This window comes from Loxodonta africana, chromosome 23 (assembly GCF_030014295.1).
Source record: "Loxodonta africana isolate mLoxAfr1 chromosome 23, mLoxAfr1.hap2, whole genome shotgun sequence".
In the NCBI taxonomy this organism is placed as follows: Eukaryota; Metazoa; Chordata; class Mammalia; order Proboscidea; family Elephantidae; genus Loxodonta; species Loxodonta africana.
This window is the reverse complement of record NC_087364.1, coordinates 50,336,232-50,354,436: the sequence shown is the minus strand read 5'-3', so window position 1 is coordinate 50,354,436 and position 18,205 is coordinate 50,336,232. Positions and strand designations below refer to the sequence as shown.

The following is an 18,205-nucleotide window of genomic DNA, read 5'->3' as shown; positions in this document are numbered from 1 at the left end:
AATATGAATACACATCAAAAAAAAATCCATTGCCCTCAAGTTGGTTTGGACTCATAGCAACCCTATGGGACAGAGTAGAACTGCCCCACAGGGTTTCCAAGGAGCGACTGGTGGATTTGAACTGCCAGCCTTTTGGTTAGCAGCCATAGCTCACCATACCTCTTAACAACTGCACCACCAGGCCTAAATCTACATAAAAACTTCTAAATCTTTAATATGCATACAAATCACCTGAGAACCCTGTTAAAACGCAGATTCTGATTCAGTAGGTCTGGGGTAAGGATCAATATTGTACAATTCTAATAAACTCCCAGTTGCTGCCGATCATACTTTGAGTACCAAGGTATATATATATCCTAGACAACCCTATGGGGCAGTTCTACTCTGTTACATGGGGTTGCTGTGAGTCAAAAATCAACTCAACAGCACCTAATAACAACGTATATATATATATAAAATACATATATATATGCACACAGATTCATATGTATATAGTTTTAAAACTTAAAAAATTAATAAGATCTCTATTTTTTAAAAGGTGAAAGGTTAAAATATTACTGGAAAACAGAAAAGAATATTTGAATAAGGAAACATCACATTCCTGCATGGGAAGACAATAGTATAAAATGTCTATTCTTCCTAAATTTAATCTAATACTTTTAGTTTAACTTCAATGAAAACCACCAAATGATGCTTTTTGCAACTTAAAAAAAAAAAAGATTTTAAAGTTGATCAGGAAGAATAAATGTGCCATACGAGCTATTAAATTTTTTTGCAAAGAGGATAGATCTAGCAGTTTTTCCCCTTCCAGAAATTAAAATGTATTTTGCAACGATAACTTAAAAAAGTTGTTTCTGCCACAGGAACAGAGAGATGAAAATCATGGACTAGAAAGTCCAGTCATAGACCCAACTGTGCATATGGATTTAGTATAAAAGATGGCTTGTCAAATCAATGAAAGAAAGAGAAATTATTTGACAAGTGAATTAGGACAGCTAAAATAATCACTAAAATAAACATAAACTTAATATTCTGACCTTATAGCATCGCAACCTTAGGACTTAATGAAATAAGCAAACACAGTGAACACACACAAATTATGTGAACTTTAATATAAAAGATAAATTTTAAATCATCCACAAAAAAGTCATCTATATGCACAAGACATGCCACATATAAAAAGTTGATAAAGAAAATAAACTTGTATCTATTAAAATATATATATTTTACACGATCCCATTCACTTAGGACAGAGATAGTCAATCAAGTGAGCAACATTCCTGTTACTAACACTAACTCCATTTCTCTGATAAAAAAATTCAATGACTTCTGTAATTTATTCTAACATGATTCTTGTTGTTTACTGAGAACCCTATCAACATAACTAAATCAGTTATTTCCTCCCTGACAAAATCAGACCAATCAGCACAGAGACCTTCTCTTTCTGAATATAATTATCTTTTTCCCCCCACTATGGTTTTATGGTTCCAGTCATGGAAACCCTGGTGGCGTAGTGGTTAAGAGCTACGGCTGCTAACCAAAAGCTTGGGAATTTGAATCCACCGGGAGCTCCTTGCAAACCCTGTGGGGCAGTCCTACTCTGTCCTATAGGGTCGCTATGAGTCAGAATCAACTCAATGGCAATGGGGTTTTTATAGTTCCAGTCAGATGGTCAATTTTGGCCCTAGACTACCTCCTACAGCTCTGAAAATGTTATCAAAGGCTAAATAATTTTTAAAAGACAAATAAATACTTCCTCTACAAGTTGTACACACCAAAAGCTATTTCTGAATAGTCATTTCAGAAAACATCAGATTAACAAAACATAAACACTAGGCTTTATAAACACCATTAACATGTTCTTGACAGATACCTAATAGGGCATATTATAGGACATGCTGAATGCTGCAATAATTACGAGTCAAGAAAAATAGATTGTTAAATATAATATCCCAAATTTCTAAATATCCTTTTACAGTTACACCTCAACTTCTCAGGGTAGAGACAGTGCATGGATCTTCTTTGGGTTTCTCTTATGAAACTGTGACTCACATGGTTCAGTGCAGGGTGGTGTTATGATTAAAAGAACCCAGTTCAGTCTAATGGTAATGATTTTCAAACCCATGTCCTCCACTTATGTTTCATCAACACCATAATGATGACTCATAATCACAAGCAATTTTTTTTTAATATATTCTTTTTAAGGCCACACTGAAACATTTCCCACAGTGCCTACCTCATCAGCTGTCACTCCCCACGAAATATCTTCTCCTCCACCGGAATCTCAAGCCAATTTGGGACCCCTTCCTTCCCGTCCTCCCTCGCTTGATTCTGTGTATAAATTGACTCAACCTCTTTTGCTAAACTTTTCCCTCGCCACTTTTCCTGCCCACTGCACCCCATCCTTCTTTCTTGCTCTGGTAGAGCAAGATTTGTCTTGAAGAATACCTCAGCAAAGCTAGAACGCTACATCGTGGGCAAATAAAGCTAAAAATATCCATTCGGTAAAGATTTTATCCCATCACATTTGTAGGCACATACTAAACATGCTGAGTCCTGGTGATGTGCAGTGGTTAAGAGCTCAGCTGCTAACCAAAAGGTTGGCAGTTCACATGCACCAGCTGCTGCATGGAAACCCTATGGGGAAGTTCTACTCTGTCCTCTCTAGGGTCACTATGAGTCAGAATCAACTCAATGACAGTGGGTTGGGTTTTTTTGTTTGTTTTTGGTTTTTTTACTAAACATGCAGAAGTAAATAAATGATTACAAAATAAGTGAGGAAAATTAACCATGAAGTAGATGAAAAAATACAGGTCAAAGAGTTGGGAGATCCAGGCCTTAGGCAGAGCTCTGGTCTTAATCATTCTGCTCTACTTATACAGGGTTAGTTTTAGAAGGATAAAATACAAAAACATGCTCTGTAAATGCTCATTTTCTGAAGACAACTACTGGATATAGAATGAACCCATGTGATAGTTTTTAATTTCTAATATTTTAATCAGAAATTACCAAAGGAAATAATCTGTGTTCTTGGAGGATTAATGTATTCATTTCTACAAATTATTAACAGTTATTAACTCAGACCCCGCTAATTCAGAAATCATCTTGGAGAGGCAGTAAGATGTAGCAAACAGTTAAGTGCTTGGCTACTAACTGGAATACTGGCAGTTCTGATTTACCCAGAGGCTTCTCAGAAAAACAGGCCTGGTGATCTACTTCCGAAAAATCACAGCTACCGAAAACCCTGTGGAGCACTGTTCTACACTTACATGCATGGGGTCATGATGAGTCACAGCTGACTCAGCAACTGTTTGTTTTTTTTCTAAGGTGTAATACAAAACACTGAGGCTGAAGATAGGAAACATGACACACTTAAAACAGCTCTTTAACTAATTACGTAATTGTGTATGATTTTAGAAAGTTCCCTTAACCTCTCTGGTTTCTGTTCACATGTTTTAAAGTTTGGAAGTTGAACTAAATTATACAATCAATCCATTTCATATCTAGAATTCTATGATTTCCACATGGCCCAAATAGATGTTCTATTTCCATTTTCTTCTTTCTATAAGCAACTTTTCTGAGAATGGAATTATTTTAGTATGCATGATTTTTTTTTTTTAATCTGGAGTTCATAAATAGCCCTAAGTGGTCACATGATTTCTCTAAATTTGAACAACTCTTTTTATGTGCATTTTTCTGAACAGAGGTACATAGCTTTCATCTGATTCTCTAAAAGCTCTGCGAACCCCTCAAAAAAGATTAAGAATTATTGACTTCAATAATGAACTAATTTCAGGTGATTCTCATCAACTTGTGAAAACAGGCTTACTACATCCCACATCAATAATTCTCACTATATATTCTGTTAGTACAATCTACATTTCAAACTTTCACTAACGGCCATCTCTTCATTCAGTAATGAGGCATAAACTGTATCTATCTAGGTCACCTCATTATATCAAATGCCTTGAGCAGTGCTAGCCATAATAGGTTCTCAGTGAAGGAAAGAAGGGACATGTCTACCAGTTCATGAAGAAGGTAGCAGGGGAGTGATCATTGTCTTCTCAGATGGGCTTGACTTGCCTCCAGAATCCTGTGAGACGATGAGGTGAAGGAAGAGAGAGCAGTTAAAGATAAATCAATCATCTACAAGAGTCACTCTTGTTCCAACGGATACAATGAATAAGATTTGCTGAAGCCGCAAGTACAAAAACTGCATAAACCAAAAAGTCATAATTAATTTTGCCAAAGATCACAGAATTCTAGAGTTGAAAAAAAACCTTGTAATGTTTAGTCCAGCCTTGTAATTTCAATCAAGAGAAAACAGAGGCTTAATTGAATAAGGGACTTAACCAAAAGTGGCAACATCAAGACTAGCACGCTTTACCAATTTCCACTACAATATCCACCTAGAGTAAGACACAGACCCTAATTACAGGATTCAAATGAACATGGCAGTCAAATTCCAGTTCATTCCTACTAGCTAAAATTCAGCAACAACTTTACCCTTCATTATAGGAGACATACCATAAATAGCGTAATATTTTTACTCAACCTATAAACATAAGCAAATAAAATAGCACCATGACTTATATGCAGTATAACTTAGGTTCAAATTCTTTCCAGCCCTTTCCTTATCTGTAAAAAATATCAAATGCTATGAAAAAGAAAATTACTTTTATGTTGCAAGCTTAATTAGCTTTTCAATAACTCTTGTTTATTTGTCTGACAATTACTGGAAGGGGCTTCATTCATGAGTACCTTTCAAAATACATAGTATATAAAGTTGAATGCATGTGATTTCATTCCTATACACTTCTGGTAATTGTCTTTTAAAAACCTAATAACACTTGCATTTCCTTTATCTTTTAACAGGAGCATTGTTTTAAACCCAGCCTATTTCCGAAATCATCTGCGTCAGGCAACAGTGTTTAGATGTCTGGAAAGATATTCAGAAGCTGCCCGGTATGTTTGTTATAGCATTGCTGAAGATTTATTTCAAGTTAAATTAATTTTATTCTCAGCTTCTGGTAATAGCATAATACAGCTCTCCATTTCTCTCATGGAATATGATTTTACCAGAATTATTGTCTTATAAACGTCAAACCAACAATTATTGACTATCTTTTTCTTTAATTAAAGCCATTCCTTGTTCATAGCTCTTAGCAAAATTCAAACTTTCCAGCCATGAGGTCACTGACAATGATGGGAAAACTTCCATGGGAGATTAGAAATGGACTTGACCTCTTGCTCTTGAATAAGTTCCTGGTCCTGGTTGTAATAAGACAATTCTCCTGCAACTATCTGTTTCTTGAGCTCTGGAAATGAAATCCAATCACATGGAAAAGATCCCAGCAGTCTATTTCTAGGGGACATGGCATCGGTTAGATAACATCATTCCCCTCTATCTCCAACGTACAGATACATGCTGTTTCTTACAACCCCCTTTATCACCACAAGAATTTAGCATGAAAATGTGGATGGTTTCTAAACGTATTCCAGGCACAACTCCTAAGGAGAAATCTGGAGTAATAGAGATGGAAGGCCTAGGTTCTCTCTAGAACATTTACGAATAATTCTTTGCTTGAGTTTGGAAGCGGGAGTTTAAGCAAGTAATAGAATGGAACCATAAAATTGACACCTTAAGTTGATATTAATTCCATTCTTGAAAGATGGAGTCTTTGGGTGGTGCAAACTGTTTGAGGCTCAACTACTAACCTAAAGTTTAGTGGTTCAACCCCCCCCCCAGCAGTGCTTTGGAAGAAAGGCCTGGTGGTCTGCTTCTGTAAAGTTTAGGGCCAAAAAGAAAAAAAAAAAAAACCCTACGGAGCAGCTCTACTCTGTAACATATGGGGTCACCATAAGTCAGAACTGACTCCATGGCAATGGGCTTGGTTGTTGGTTTGTCTTTTAAGATGGCCCTAAGAGTTCCCTGAACTCTATGAAATGATGTATGTAGAATGCAAAGTTAACTCTAATCACTCTCATTTTGCAGTCAAACATCCAATATGTCACAGGTCCTATTTCCCTGTGCCAATGCCCACTTTTAAAAATCTATCAATCTGTTTTTTGCATTCCATTTTCTCCTATACTGTTTTTTCCAGTGTTTTATCTAATGCACTCACATATGACTTCTTACATTTTAATTACTCCACTGAATTCTCCCTGTGGTTCGCTTTCTGCCCACACACTTTTCCTAATTGTGTCAATGAGAGGGAATTTAAAAGATGATAGTAAGCTTCCTTTTGCCCCACACTTCAATGACCGGGTTTTTATAACGGCCACCAGGTACCAATGAAGCTAACAGGTTCAGCATAAACAGGTAACAGCTACCTGCAAAATAGCTTTCCTTAAGAGGTGCTTTGTTAATGTGCCTGCTGAATCCAATCAAAATAGCAATAGGAAATGCCTAGATGCAATTCCAGAACTAAACTGCAGCTAGGAAAAAGCTGCCAGCCCTGTGATGGAGTCAGCTAGCACAGAACGAAACACTGCCCAGTCCTGCGCCATCCTTACAATCGTTGTTATGCTTGAGCTCATTGTTGCAGCCACTGTGTCAATCCACCTCCGTGAGGGTCTTCCTCTTCTCCACTGACCCTGTACTCTGCCAAGTGTAATGTCCTTCTCCAGGGACTGATCCCTCCTGACAACATGTCCAAAGTATGTAAGACGCAGTCTCGCCATCCTTACTTCTAAGAAGCATTCTGGTTGTACTTCTTCTAAGACAGATTTGTTCGTTCTTTTGGCAGTCCATGGTATATTCAATATTCTTCGCCAACATCACAATTCAAAGGCATCAACTCTTCTTCGGTCTTCCTTATTCATTGTCCAGCTTTCGCATGCATATTATGCGATTGAAAGTACCATGGCTTAGGTCAGGTGCACCTTAGTCTTCAGAGTGACATCTTTGCTCTTCAACACTTTGAAGAGGTCCTTTACAGCAGATTTGCCCAATGCAATGCGTCTTTTGATTTCTTGACTGCTGCTTCCATGGCTGTTGATTGTGGATCCAAGTAAAATGAAATCCTTGACAACTTCAATCTTTTCTCCGTTTATCATGATGTTGCTCATTGGTCCAGTTGTGAGGATTTTTGTTTTCTTTATGTTGAGGTGTAATCCATACTGAAGGCTGTGGTCTTTGATCTTCATTAGTGAGTGCTTTAAGTCCTCTTCACTTTCAGCAAGCAAGGTTGTGTCATCTGCATAACGCACGTTGTTAATGAGTCTTCCTCCAATCTTGATGCCCCGTCCAGCTTCTCGGATTATTTGTTCAGCATACAGATGAAATAGGTATGGTGAAAGAATACAACCCTGACGCACACCTTTCCTGACTTTAAGCCAATCAATATCCCCTTGTTCTATCCGAACAACTGCCTCTTGATCTGTGTAAAGGTTCCTCATGAGCACAATTAAGTGTTTTGGAATTCCCAGTGTTATCCGTAGTTTGTTATGATCCACACAGTCAAATGCCTTTGCATAATCAATAAAACACAGGTAAACATCCTTCTGGTATTCTCTGCTTTCAGCCAGGATCCATCTGACATCAGCAATGATATCCCTGGTTCAACCTCCTCTTCTGAAACAGGCCTGAATTCCTGGCAGTTCCCTGTCGATACACTGCTGCAGCCATTTTTGAATGATCTTCAGCAGAATTTTGCTTGTGTGTGATATTAATGATACTGTTCTATAATTTCCACATTCAGTTGGATCACCTTTCTTGGGAATAGGCATAAATATGGATCTCTTCCAATCAGTTGGCCAGGAAGCTGTCTTCCGTATTTCTTGGCATAGAGGAGTGAGCACCTCCAGCGCTGCATCTGTTTGTTGAAACATCTCAATTCATATGCCATCAATTCCTTGAGCCTTGTTTTTCGCCAATGCCTTCAGAACAGCTTGGACTTCTTCCTTCAGTACCATCGGTTCCTGATCATGTGCCACCTTTTGAAGTGGTTGAATATCAACTAATTCTTTTTGGTATAATGACTCTGTGTATTCCTTCCATCTTCTTTTGATGCTTCCTGCATCATTTAATATTTTCCCCCATGGAATCCTTCACTATTGCAATTCAAGGCTTAAATTTTTTCTTCAGTTCTTTCAGCTTGAGAAACGCCGAGCATGTTCTTCCCTTTTGGTTTTCCATCTCCAGCTCTTTCCACATGTCATTATAATACTTTATTTTGTCTTCTTGAGAGGCCCTTTGAAATCCTCTGTTCAGTTCTTTTACTTCATCAATTCTTCCTTTTGCTTTAGCTGCTCGACGCTCAAGAGCAAGTTTCAGAGTCTCCTCTGACATCCATCTTGGTCTTTTCTTTCTTTCCTGTCTTTTCAGTGACCTCTTGCTTTCTTCATGGGTGATGTCCTTGATGTCATTCCACAACTCGTCTGGTCTGCGGTCACTAGCGTTCAATGCATCAAATCTATTCTTGAGATGGTCTCTAAATTCAGGTGGGATATACTCAAGGTCATATTTTGGCTCTCTTGGACTTGCTCTGATTTTCTTCAGTTTCAGCTTGAACTTGCATATGAGCAATTGATGGTCTGTTCCACAGTCGGCCCCTGGCCTTGTTCCGACTGATGATATTGAGCTTTTCCATCATCTCTTTCCACGAATTTAGTCAATTTGATTTCTGTGTGTTCCATCTGGTGAGGTCCATGTGTATAGTCACCGTTTATGTTGGTGAAAGAAGGTATTTGCAATGAAGAAGTCGTTGGTCTTGCAAAATTCTATCATTCGATCTCCAGCATTGCTTCTATCACCAAGGCCATATTTTCCAACTACTGGTCCTTCTTCCTTGTTTCCAACTTTTGCATTCCAATCGCCAGTAATTATCAATGCATCTTGATTGCATGTTCAATCAATTTCAGACTGTAGCAGCTGATAAAAATCTTCTATTTCTTCATCTTTGGCCCTAGTGGTTGGTGTGTAAATTCGAATAATAGTCGTATTAACTGGTCTTCCTTGTAGGCATATGGATATTATCCTATCACTGACAGCACTGTACTTCAGGATAGATCTTGATAAATTCTTTTTGACGATGAATGCAATACCATTCCTCTTTGAGTTGTCATTCCCAGCATAGTAGACTATATGACTGTCCGATTCAAAATGGCCAATACCAGTCCATTTCAGCTCACTAATGCCTAGGATATCGATGGTTATATGTTCCATTTCATTTTTGATGATTTCCAATTTTCCTAGATTCATACTTCGTACATTCCAGGTTCCAATTATTAATGGATGTTTGCAGCTGCTTCTTCTCATTTTGAGTCATGCCACATCATCAAATGAAGGTCCTGGAAGCTTTACTCCATCCACGTCATTAAGGTCGACTCTACTTTGAGGAGGCAGCTCTTCCCCAGTCATCTTTTGAGTGCCTTCCAACCTGGGGGGCTCATCTTCCAGCACTATATCAGACAATGTTCTGCTGCTATTCATAAGGTTTTCACTGGCTCATGCTTTTCAGAAGTAGACTGCCGGGTCCTTCTTCCTCGTCTGTCTTAGTCTGGAAGCTCAGCTGAAACCTGTCCTCCATGGGTGACCCTGCTGGTATCTGAATACTGGTGGCATAGCTTCCAGCATCACAGCAACACACAAGCCCCCACAGTACAACAAACTGACAGACACGTGGCGGAAAGCCAAAACAATAGTTTAGCTTAACTAGTAAAAAAAAAAAAGAAAAAATAGTTTAAAAAAAATAAACAATAGTTTAGCTTAACTAGTAAAAAATATCTGCCTTAAGCATTATGCTCTTTTAAGAACAATCTATAATGGATCAAAGAAACAACTCAAATGATTAGATAGGAACCTTAGCGGGCAATGAGTTTATGTTAATGGGGGAGGAACAACTCAGAAAAGGATGGTGAGAATGGTTGCACGACTCAAAAAATGTAGTCAATGTCACTGAATTATACATGTAGGAACAGTTGAATTGTGTATGTTTTGCTGTGTATATTCTCAGCAACAACAACAAAATAAAATACAAACTCCTCTGAAAAATTAACACATCAAGATGATTTCCTTTAGTATGCCAAATAGTCATGTTTCTGAGATTGATAGGCACTTGCTGTTGTTGTGGTTAGTTGTCTTCGAGTCTGACTTATGGTGACCCCATGTGTGCAGAGTAGAACTGTGCTCCATAGAATTTTCAAGGCTGCTACCTTTTGGAAGCAGATTGCCAGGCATATCTTTCAAGGCACCTCTGTGTGGCTACGAACTGCCAACCTTTCGACTAAGTCAAGCACTTACCCGTTTGTACCATTCAGGAACTCCTGAGAGGCACCTACCATATCCAAAAGAATGCCCTTATTATATGACTTAACCCATTAACCCATTTCTATGGAGTCCATTGTGACTCACAGCGACCCTATAGGACAGAGTAGAACTGCCCATGGGGTTTCCAAGAGTGGCTGGTGGATTCACACTGCCAATATTTTGGTTAGCAGCCATAGCACTTTACCACTGGGCCATCAGGGCTCCTTATACTACTTAAAAATAAAAACAAACCCATTACCGTTGGATCGATTCCAACTCATAGCGACCCGTAGGAAGTCCTGAAGTCACAATTGTCAAGGAAGTGGATCAGCTTCTATCTAATTTAACTCATTGCTGTCAAGTCAATTTCAACTCATAGCGACCCTAAAGGACAGAGTAGAACTGCCCCATAGAGTTTCCAAGGAGAGCCTGGTGGATCCAAACTGCCAACCTTTTGGTTAGCAGTTGCAGCTCTTAACCACTATGCCATAAGCGTTTCCATATAATCTAAGTTAGAGTATTTAAAACCAGCCCCTGAAAATTGGAACATCTAACATTTTCTGGGAATCTCTGGGTGATGCAAACAGTTAACATGCTCAGCCACTAACTGAAAAGTTGGAGGTTTGGGTTCATCCAAGTCACCTCAGAAAAAAAAAGACCTGGCACTCTATTTTTGAAAAACCAGCCATTGAAAACACTCTGGAGCACATTTCTACTCATATACAGTGGGGTAGCCATGAGTCAGAATTGACTCAATGGCAACTGGGTTGGTTAAGGTTTTCTGAGCCTAACCATTTCTACCCAGGAAGGGGTTCCTGGTGAATAGGCCGGAAAAGACTCAGAACAACCTTGAACAGGGCCAGGTTCTCAATCAGAGGGACTAGAAGAAACAACACTCCCTATGGTTGAATGGAAGGTGTCATTTAGATTTACACTGGGCAGGCCCCTTTGTTTTACGATCAACATATTTCCTTCAGTGATACCTTACAAGAGGAAAGAGCAAGATTAGATGGTAAAAGCTACATAAAGGGGAGGGGTGGGGATGGAAAAACATTAAGTGGACAATAGATAAATGGTAAGTTTGGTGAAGGGTAAAACAGTACACAATACTGGGGAAGCCAACACAACTTGTCCAAGACAAGAGCATGGAAACTCCATAAACACACCCCAACTCCCTGAGAGACTGAATTGCTGGGCTGAGGGCTGTGGGGACCATGGTCTCGGGGAACATCTAGCTCAACTGGCATTAACATAGTTTATAAAGAAAATGTTCTACATTCTACTTTAGTGAGTAGCATCTGCGGTCTTAAAAGCCTGTGAGTGGCCATCTAAGATATTCTATTGGTCTCACCCCTTCGGGACCAAGGGAGAATGAAGAAAACTGAAGATACAAGGTAAAGATTAGTCCAAAGGATGAATGGACCAGAACTATCACAGCCTCCACCAGACCAAGTCCAGTTCAACTAGATGGTGCCCAGCTACCACCACTGACTGCTCTGACAGGGATCACAATAGAGGGTCCCAAACAGAGCTGGAGAAAAATGTAGAACAAAATTCTAACTCACAAAAAAGACCAGACTTACTAGCCTGACAGAGACTAGAGAAACCCCAAGAGTATGGCCCCTGACACCCTTTTAGCTCAGTAACGAAGTCACTCCTGAGGTTCACCCTTCAGCCAAAGATTAGACAGGCCCATAAAACAAAATGAGATTAAAGGAACACAACAGCCCAGGCACAAGGACTAGAAGGCAGGAGGGAACGGGAAAGCTGGTAACAGGGAACTCAAGTTTCGAGAAGAGAGAATGTTGACATTTTGTGGAGTTGTTAACCAATGTCATAAAACAATGTGTACTAACTCTTTAATGAGTAACTAGTTTGTTCTGTAAACCTTCATCTAAAGTACAACTTAAAAAAAAAACTAAATAAAATTAAGAGCGTTTTATTATGGTTTAGTCTCTCAAGGGATTATGGGAACCCTTGAAGAAACATCTGGCACTGGTTAAATTGATGAAGAAATCACATTTTCAGATCACAAAAGTAAATTGAAAAAGCTGTGAACTCTCCCCACCCCCCCTCCCCGCCACTGCCCTGTCCCAGGGTACAGCTACTTTGTGAGACCTCATCTGAAATAGCAAGTAGCCTAGCTCTTTTGACATCTCTCTGCTTCCATCTATATAAAAAAATCTGTGCGGAAGTATAGTACCCTTGCTCAGATCTGCCGCTCCTCCAACACACACACATACACACACACACACACACACACACACAGCACTGCTTTCATGACAAAGTGAGCCCTGGTGGCGCAGTGGTTAAGAGCTACAGCTGCTAACCAAAAGGTCAGGTCGACAGTTTGAATCCTCCAGCTGCTCCTTGGAAACCCTACGGGCAGTTCTACTCTGTCCTACAGGGTCATTATGCGTCGGAATCGACTCGACAGCAACAGGTTTTATGAGAAAGATAAGACAAGAAAAATATGCAGAAATATGAAATAAAAAATGCAAAGACTGAATATTTTGTCAACAGATCTAATGACTTGATAATATGAATGGCATGGTGTCTTTCATCTCTGTATGCTTAATGACTACCACACAGCCAGGCATATACCAAGCACTAGTTAGGTGTGAATTAAATTAGCTAGTTTGTGGGTTTGTGGTGGTATGTAGGTGATAATCATTCAGCCACATAAGAGAAAAGGTATCACATGAAATTGTTAGTACAACTCTGGTCGAAAGATAAATATGAGAGTCTTCACATAGTAATTGAGGTCATGTAATATGATGTCGCTTTTGATGAAGATACATAGGGCATAAAAACAGATGACATTGCACAGAAGCTTTAGTTAAGACCATTCTATGCAAGAGAAAGTAAACAGAGGATAGATAAAGCAGCAAATGCAACAAGGCCTCTTTACCCATAGCTGATGGAGGATCAGCTGGGTATTTCTACATCAATGCACTGAGCAGGGAATACTAGAAGAGGAGTGGCACTCCAGGAATCAGGGCTCCAGGGCTCTGGAGGCTTCTCTACCCCTCTATTTCCCATCTGTGGGATTCACATCTCAGGGTGTACTCACTGCTCACTGTCCATTTCCCCTACCCTGGTTTTCTCTAGCTTTGGAGCTCGAGCAGAAGAAAATTAAACATTGTTTAAAATGCTTACATGAAATCATAAAAGCCATTAAAATCCTCTTGTTTGATATGAATTATAAACTTTATACATATTAAAAAATAAGCTTTGTTAAACAAGTAAATTTGGTCACTCCACAAAACTGGGGAAAGAATGCTAAAAATATTAAAAACAGAAAGTGATTTTTCAAATATTAGAAAGAAATCACTATAAACTGTGAAGGAAGCCAATTGCAAGACAAAGGATGTTGCATCAACTACGATGAACTGGAGACCACCAATTAGTGCATATCGTTTTTCTAAATGGACACTTTTGATAGTGAAAGTGGACACTCTTAAGAATTTCTCCAGGGCAACAGGCATAAGCCAGGATTTTCCCAAACACACTGGACATGTGGTCACCTTACTTCTGGCTCTTCCAAAGGAAGTAGCCACCACTCAACTCCAGCTAATATTGCTATATAGGAATACGGGCTCAGTGTTGCAGATCTTGTGATTTATCAAGTGATAAAATAAATTCAAAGCTTTTCAGGGACGTTCTTGGCTTTTAAATGTTGGCAATTAACTCAATTTTTTAAAACACTCTATCATCTAAAAACTCAAGTAGTCAGCCCCATTCATAAAAATGTAATTTACTGAAATATCAATTTCTCAAATGACCAATTTGCAGAATTCACCAAATTTTAAATTTACTAAATGCTTATTTGAAGAAAAATCCTTATTGAGTACATTCAGTCAATACGCATATGTATTTTTATGAACGTATTTTTCGTGAATATATTCTGCACGAGTATTTTTTAAATGGTAAAGAATTTTCACATTTTCAAAAATCAAAGTAATAGAATGGTTTAGTCTTGTTATGAAGGCCTGTGTGTATGTTTATTCCTCTATTGTTCTTGAATATATTCTATGACTGTTTTCTTCTTCTAAATACAATCAAATTTTAATTAGGAAGTTTTAGACTTTATAGCAATTTTTTTAATATTTGTAAAGTCACTTTCTGTTTTTAATATTTTAGCATTTTGAGTATTCTTTCCCCAGCTTTGTAGAGTGACCAAATTTACTTCTTTAACAAAACTTATTTTTTAATATATATAAAACTTACAGCAACTCATATCAAATAAGAGGGTTTTAACAGCTTTTAAGATTTCACATGAATATTTTAAATAATGTTTGATTTTCTTCTGCTCTAGTCCCAAAGCTGGAGAAAACCAGAGTAGGGGAAAGGGACAGTGAGCAGCGAGTACACCCTGGCTGTGAATCCCACAGATGGAGAGATCGAGTGGTAGAGAAGCCTCCAGAGCCCTGGAGTCCTGGTTCCTTACAAATCAACTTATAGAACATGGTATCAATTTTCTAATGAACGAATAAATTAAATTTTAGTAAATAGACTATTATAGATTGGATTGTGTCCCTCCAAAAAATATACTGAAGTCCTAACCACTGGTACCTGTGAATGTGACTCTGTTTGGAAATAGAGTTTTTGAAGATGTTATCAGTTAATGTGAAGTCATACTGGAGTAAAAAAACAAAACAAAATGAAATGAAACAAAATGCCAAGCTATTTGCTGTCAAGTGGATTCCAACTGCTGGCAACCCCATGTGTTTCAGACTAGAGATGCTACCCATAGGGTTTTCAATGGCTGTGATCTTTTAGAAGTAGATTGTCAGGGCTTTTCTTCTGAGGTGGCCTCTGGGTGGATTCGAACTGCCATCCTTTCAGTTAGTAGCTAAGCGCTTAGTTATTTGCGCCACCTAGGGACTCCCAATCCTATATGAGTGATGTCCTTATAAAAGAGGAGAAAAGACACAGACAGAGAGATGCAGAAAAAAGCATGTCATGTCACATTGCAGCAGCAAGCCAAGGAATGCCCACCACTACCAGAAGCTGGAAGAAGGCAAAGAAAGATCCTCTCCTAGCGCCTTCAGAGCGACCATGGCCCTGCTGACACTCTGAATTCGGACTTTTAGCCAGAACTGTGAGACAATAGACTTCTGTCCTTTTAAGCCTTTTTACTTTGCAGCACTTTGTTATAGGAGCCCTAGAAAATGAACACATAAATACATTTATAAATCTGATGAATTTGTCATTCAGCAAATTCATCATTTAACGCAATGACCTAGAGCCCACAGAACGCCGTGAGGCCCAGCAGCAGATCTGAACCCTGGATCAAACCCTCTCTACCCACTCTAAATAAGTAACTGAAGCCTAATCCCTCAAGGGCAAAGGCCAGGCTTCTCCCAAACAACAAGAGGGCTCCTTCCCGTTTCAAATTGTGTGCTATAGCAATTGGGAGAAGATTTTAGCCAAAAAGTAGCAGTCCTTCACCATTAGGAAAAAGTGGTATTTTACAGAGTTCAGTAACTTTAGTTAATTCACAAGCCACAACAAATTTGGTCAGCTTTCCCTTCTATTTTATAATAATATTTAATATGTAATGTATGTAATCACACAAGAAACAAATTAAATAATAAAATGGTCAGTCTAAAATATTCTCACCTTAACCCTTTTAAAAATTATGCACTAAAATGTCACACTGGATTTCACAGCCGTTTTATATTACATGTGCCTTTCAGGATAGAAAAACAAATTGGTAAGATGCCACTAGGTTCCATCAGTCAGCTTGTTGCTACACCAAGGATTGTCTCCCTCATAGCTAATTCTCATCTTTGCCTCTTTGTTCCTGGCAGCGTCTTTTTGCTTACTCCTATTTTGCCTTTTCAACTAGCTACCACGTTCGTTTTTGTTTTTTCTTTGTTTGATGCCCGTTTCTCAGACATTTCTCCCTTCCTCCTTGGAATTTGCTGCAGCAGAAATGAGCGTAATTACCTGCCCTCTGGTCCATTAGTAAGCCATTCTCAGTGCATCTTGTCTCCTCTGCAAGTCTTTGGCCTTCTTTGGGGATTGGTGTTACTTTAACTGGGATCAATGATTACTGCTTATTTATTCTATATTATTATCTATATTATTAATTATTTATTCTATATTTGACACTGAGTTGGAGACTACTTGTGATATTTAAATTTTCTGAAAATCTGATCTCTGGGTGAGCGTACAATGAAAACTTCAAAAGATAAACTCCTCAAAAAGCAAATCTTTTAGGAGTAAATGCTCAGCCATGCTGAAGGTGTGACGTATTCGAGTCTCGGTGTTTTAATGAGAATTAATATAGACAGGGTCTGGGCTCTAATGAGAGCTCAAGATACGCAGGGTTGTTCCTTCTTTTGACAAGCAGTTTGTTTCTATTAAGCCAGATCAAGACACAATACTTCAAGATGCATTAATTCATGGCTCCCCTCACTGACAAGCCAGATAGTAGGGGTGAGTGGAGGTGACAGCGAGCTGTTGTGGCTTTGGTTTGTTTTTGTGTGGTTTGGTTTGGTTTTTTTGCTTGTGCGGGTTGATCCTGCTGGAAATAGCACATATATAAATCACAATCTGCCAAAAGGGAAGAGTGATCCAGACATAAATTGAAGTGTTCGGGAATCTCGTAAGGTAAAACAGTGGTGTTGCTGTAGATAAGCATCACTCAGGAGGAGTACTACAACAGCACGCAGGAAGAAACTGTGCCAGCTTTTTTGGTGTCATGGAACTCTGTGATTTTAACTGAGATTATTACGTGTCTTGCAAGGGAGGAGAATATTCTGACAGGTAGACTCAAGACAAGTGATTCTGAAGAGATAATAGTAGTGTTGGGGGGTTATTTTAACTTAGTTCTGATTCAGTTAGAAGTGTAGAATCCATTCATTCACCATGCAAAATGCTAAAAATACATCACAGATATATTTTTTGGTTAAAATAGGCTCCCATTTATGCCTACAAATAGGTTAAATGAAGCCTGTAGGCAGTGGTGTCACTAGGGCTGGTGTCACCCGGTGCATTAGCCTATGGTGTCACTTCCCCCATGGACCTCCTCCTGTACCAGACCATACAAAATCCTTAGTAATGTTTTTGGGCTCGTGTTACTAGTAAATTGTAATTCCCATATATCGCTGAATGTAACGGCAATAGTGGTGACATAAACAACTAGAAAAACTAAAATTACACCTGTAAATTCCAATATCATATGCATGGCCTAAATACATTTATATTTACATAGTTTCATGTGGTTAAAATAAAAATTAGGTAAGAAAATAATAGAATTTGAAATAAAAACGTTTAAGAACTACATCAAAATTATGTTCATTTTAATGTTAAACTTTACCATTACAGGAGATACATTAATGGATTAAATTTGCATAATCAATAACAGCCCAAATAATGTAGAGGTTATAGACAAGTTCATGTGGAAATATATCCATAAATGAAATAATATCATAAAAATAAACAGGAACAAATACACAAACATTTCAGCACTTAGTGAACATCTTGACTAAATATACAATAAATATAGCTGTAAATTGTGTAAATGTAATGCTTCTTACATTACATGAATACTAACAACAAAATTGTTTTGTAAAATCTTTCTGTATTGAATTACAACATTATTAGTTACATTACCAGTAAGTAGCGGAAGCCTTTTTTTCCTTCTTTTCCTTTAATTACTACTTCATTCTCAAAAGAGCTATTGATATAGATTCACAAATACTAATTACCACAATATTATAGCTAAAACATCAGAAAATTTGACAAAATCAGCGACTATGAAAATACCAGTAGCAACAAAAACAACTGTGCATGCTTGTCGCGCATGCAGACGAAACCACGTGATTTGAAGTGTCATTGTAATTGAGTAATAATGACAGCTCTGACCAGAGCTCATCAGAAAGTTCAAAAAGTAAATTACCATGGAGTTGTAGCCTTGTAGGCATATTGATACATATAAAC

The 18,205-nt window shown here is 38.3% G+C and overlaps 1 protein-coding gene across 1 annotated transcript in view; it reads left to right on the top strand.

Annotated features, from left to right (window-relative positions):
• The window catches only part of SPATA16 (spermatogenesis associated 16), a 279,707-nt gene that overhangs the window by 115,219 nt on the left and 146,283 nt on the right, over positions 1–18,205 (top strand). Inside the window, exon 3 of the mRNA XM_003416233.4 lies at positions 4,876–4,965. Coding sequence (XP_003416281.2) covers positions 4,876–4,965 — 90 coding nt within the window. The remainder of the gene's footprint in view (positions 1–4,875; positions 4,966–18,205) is intronic.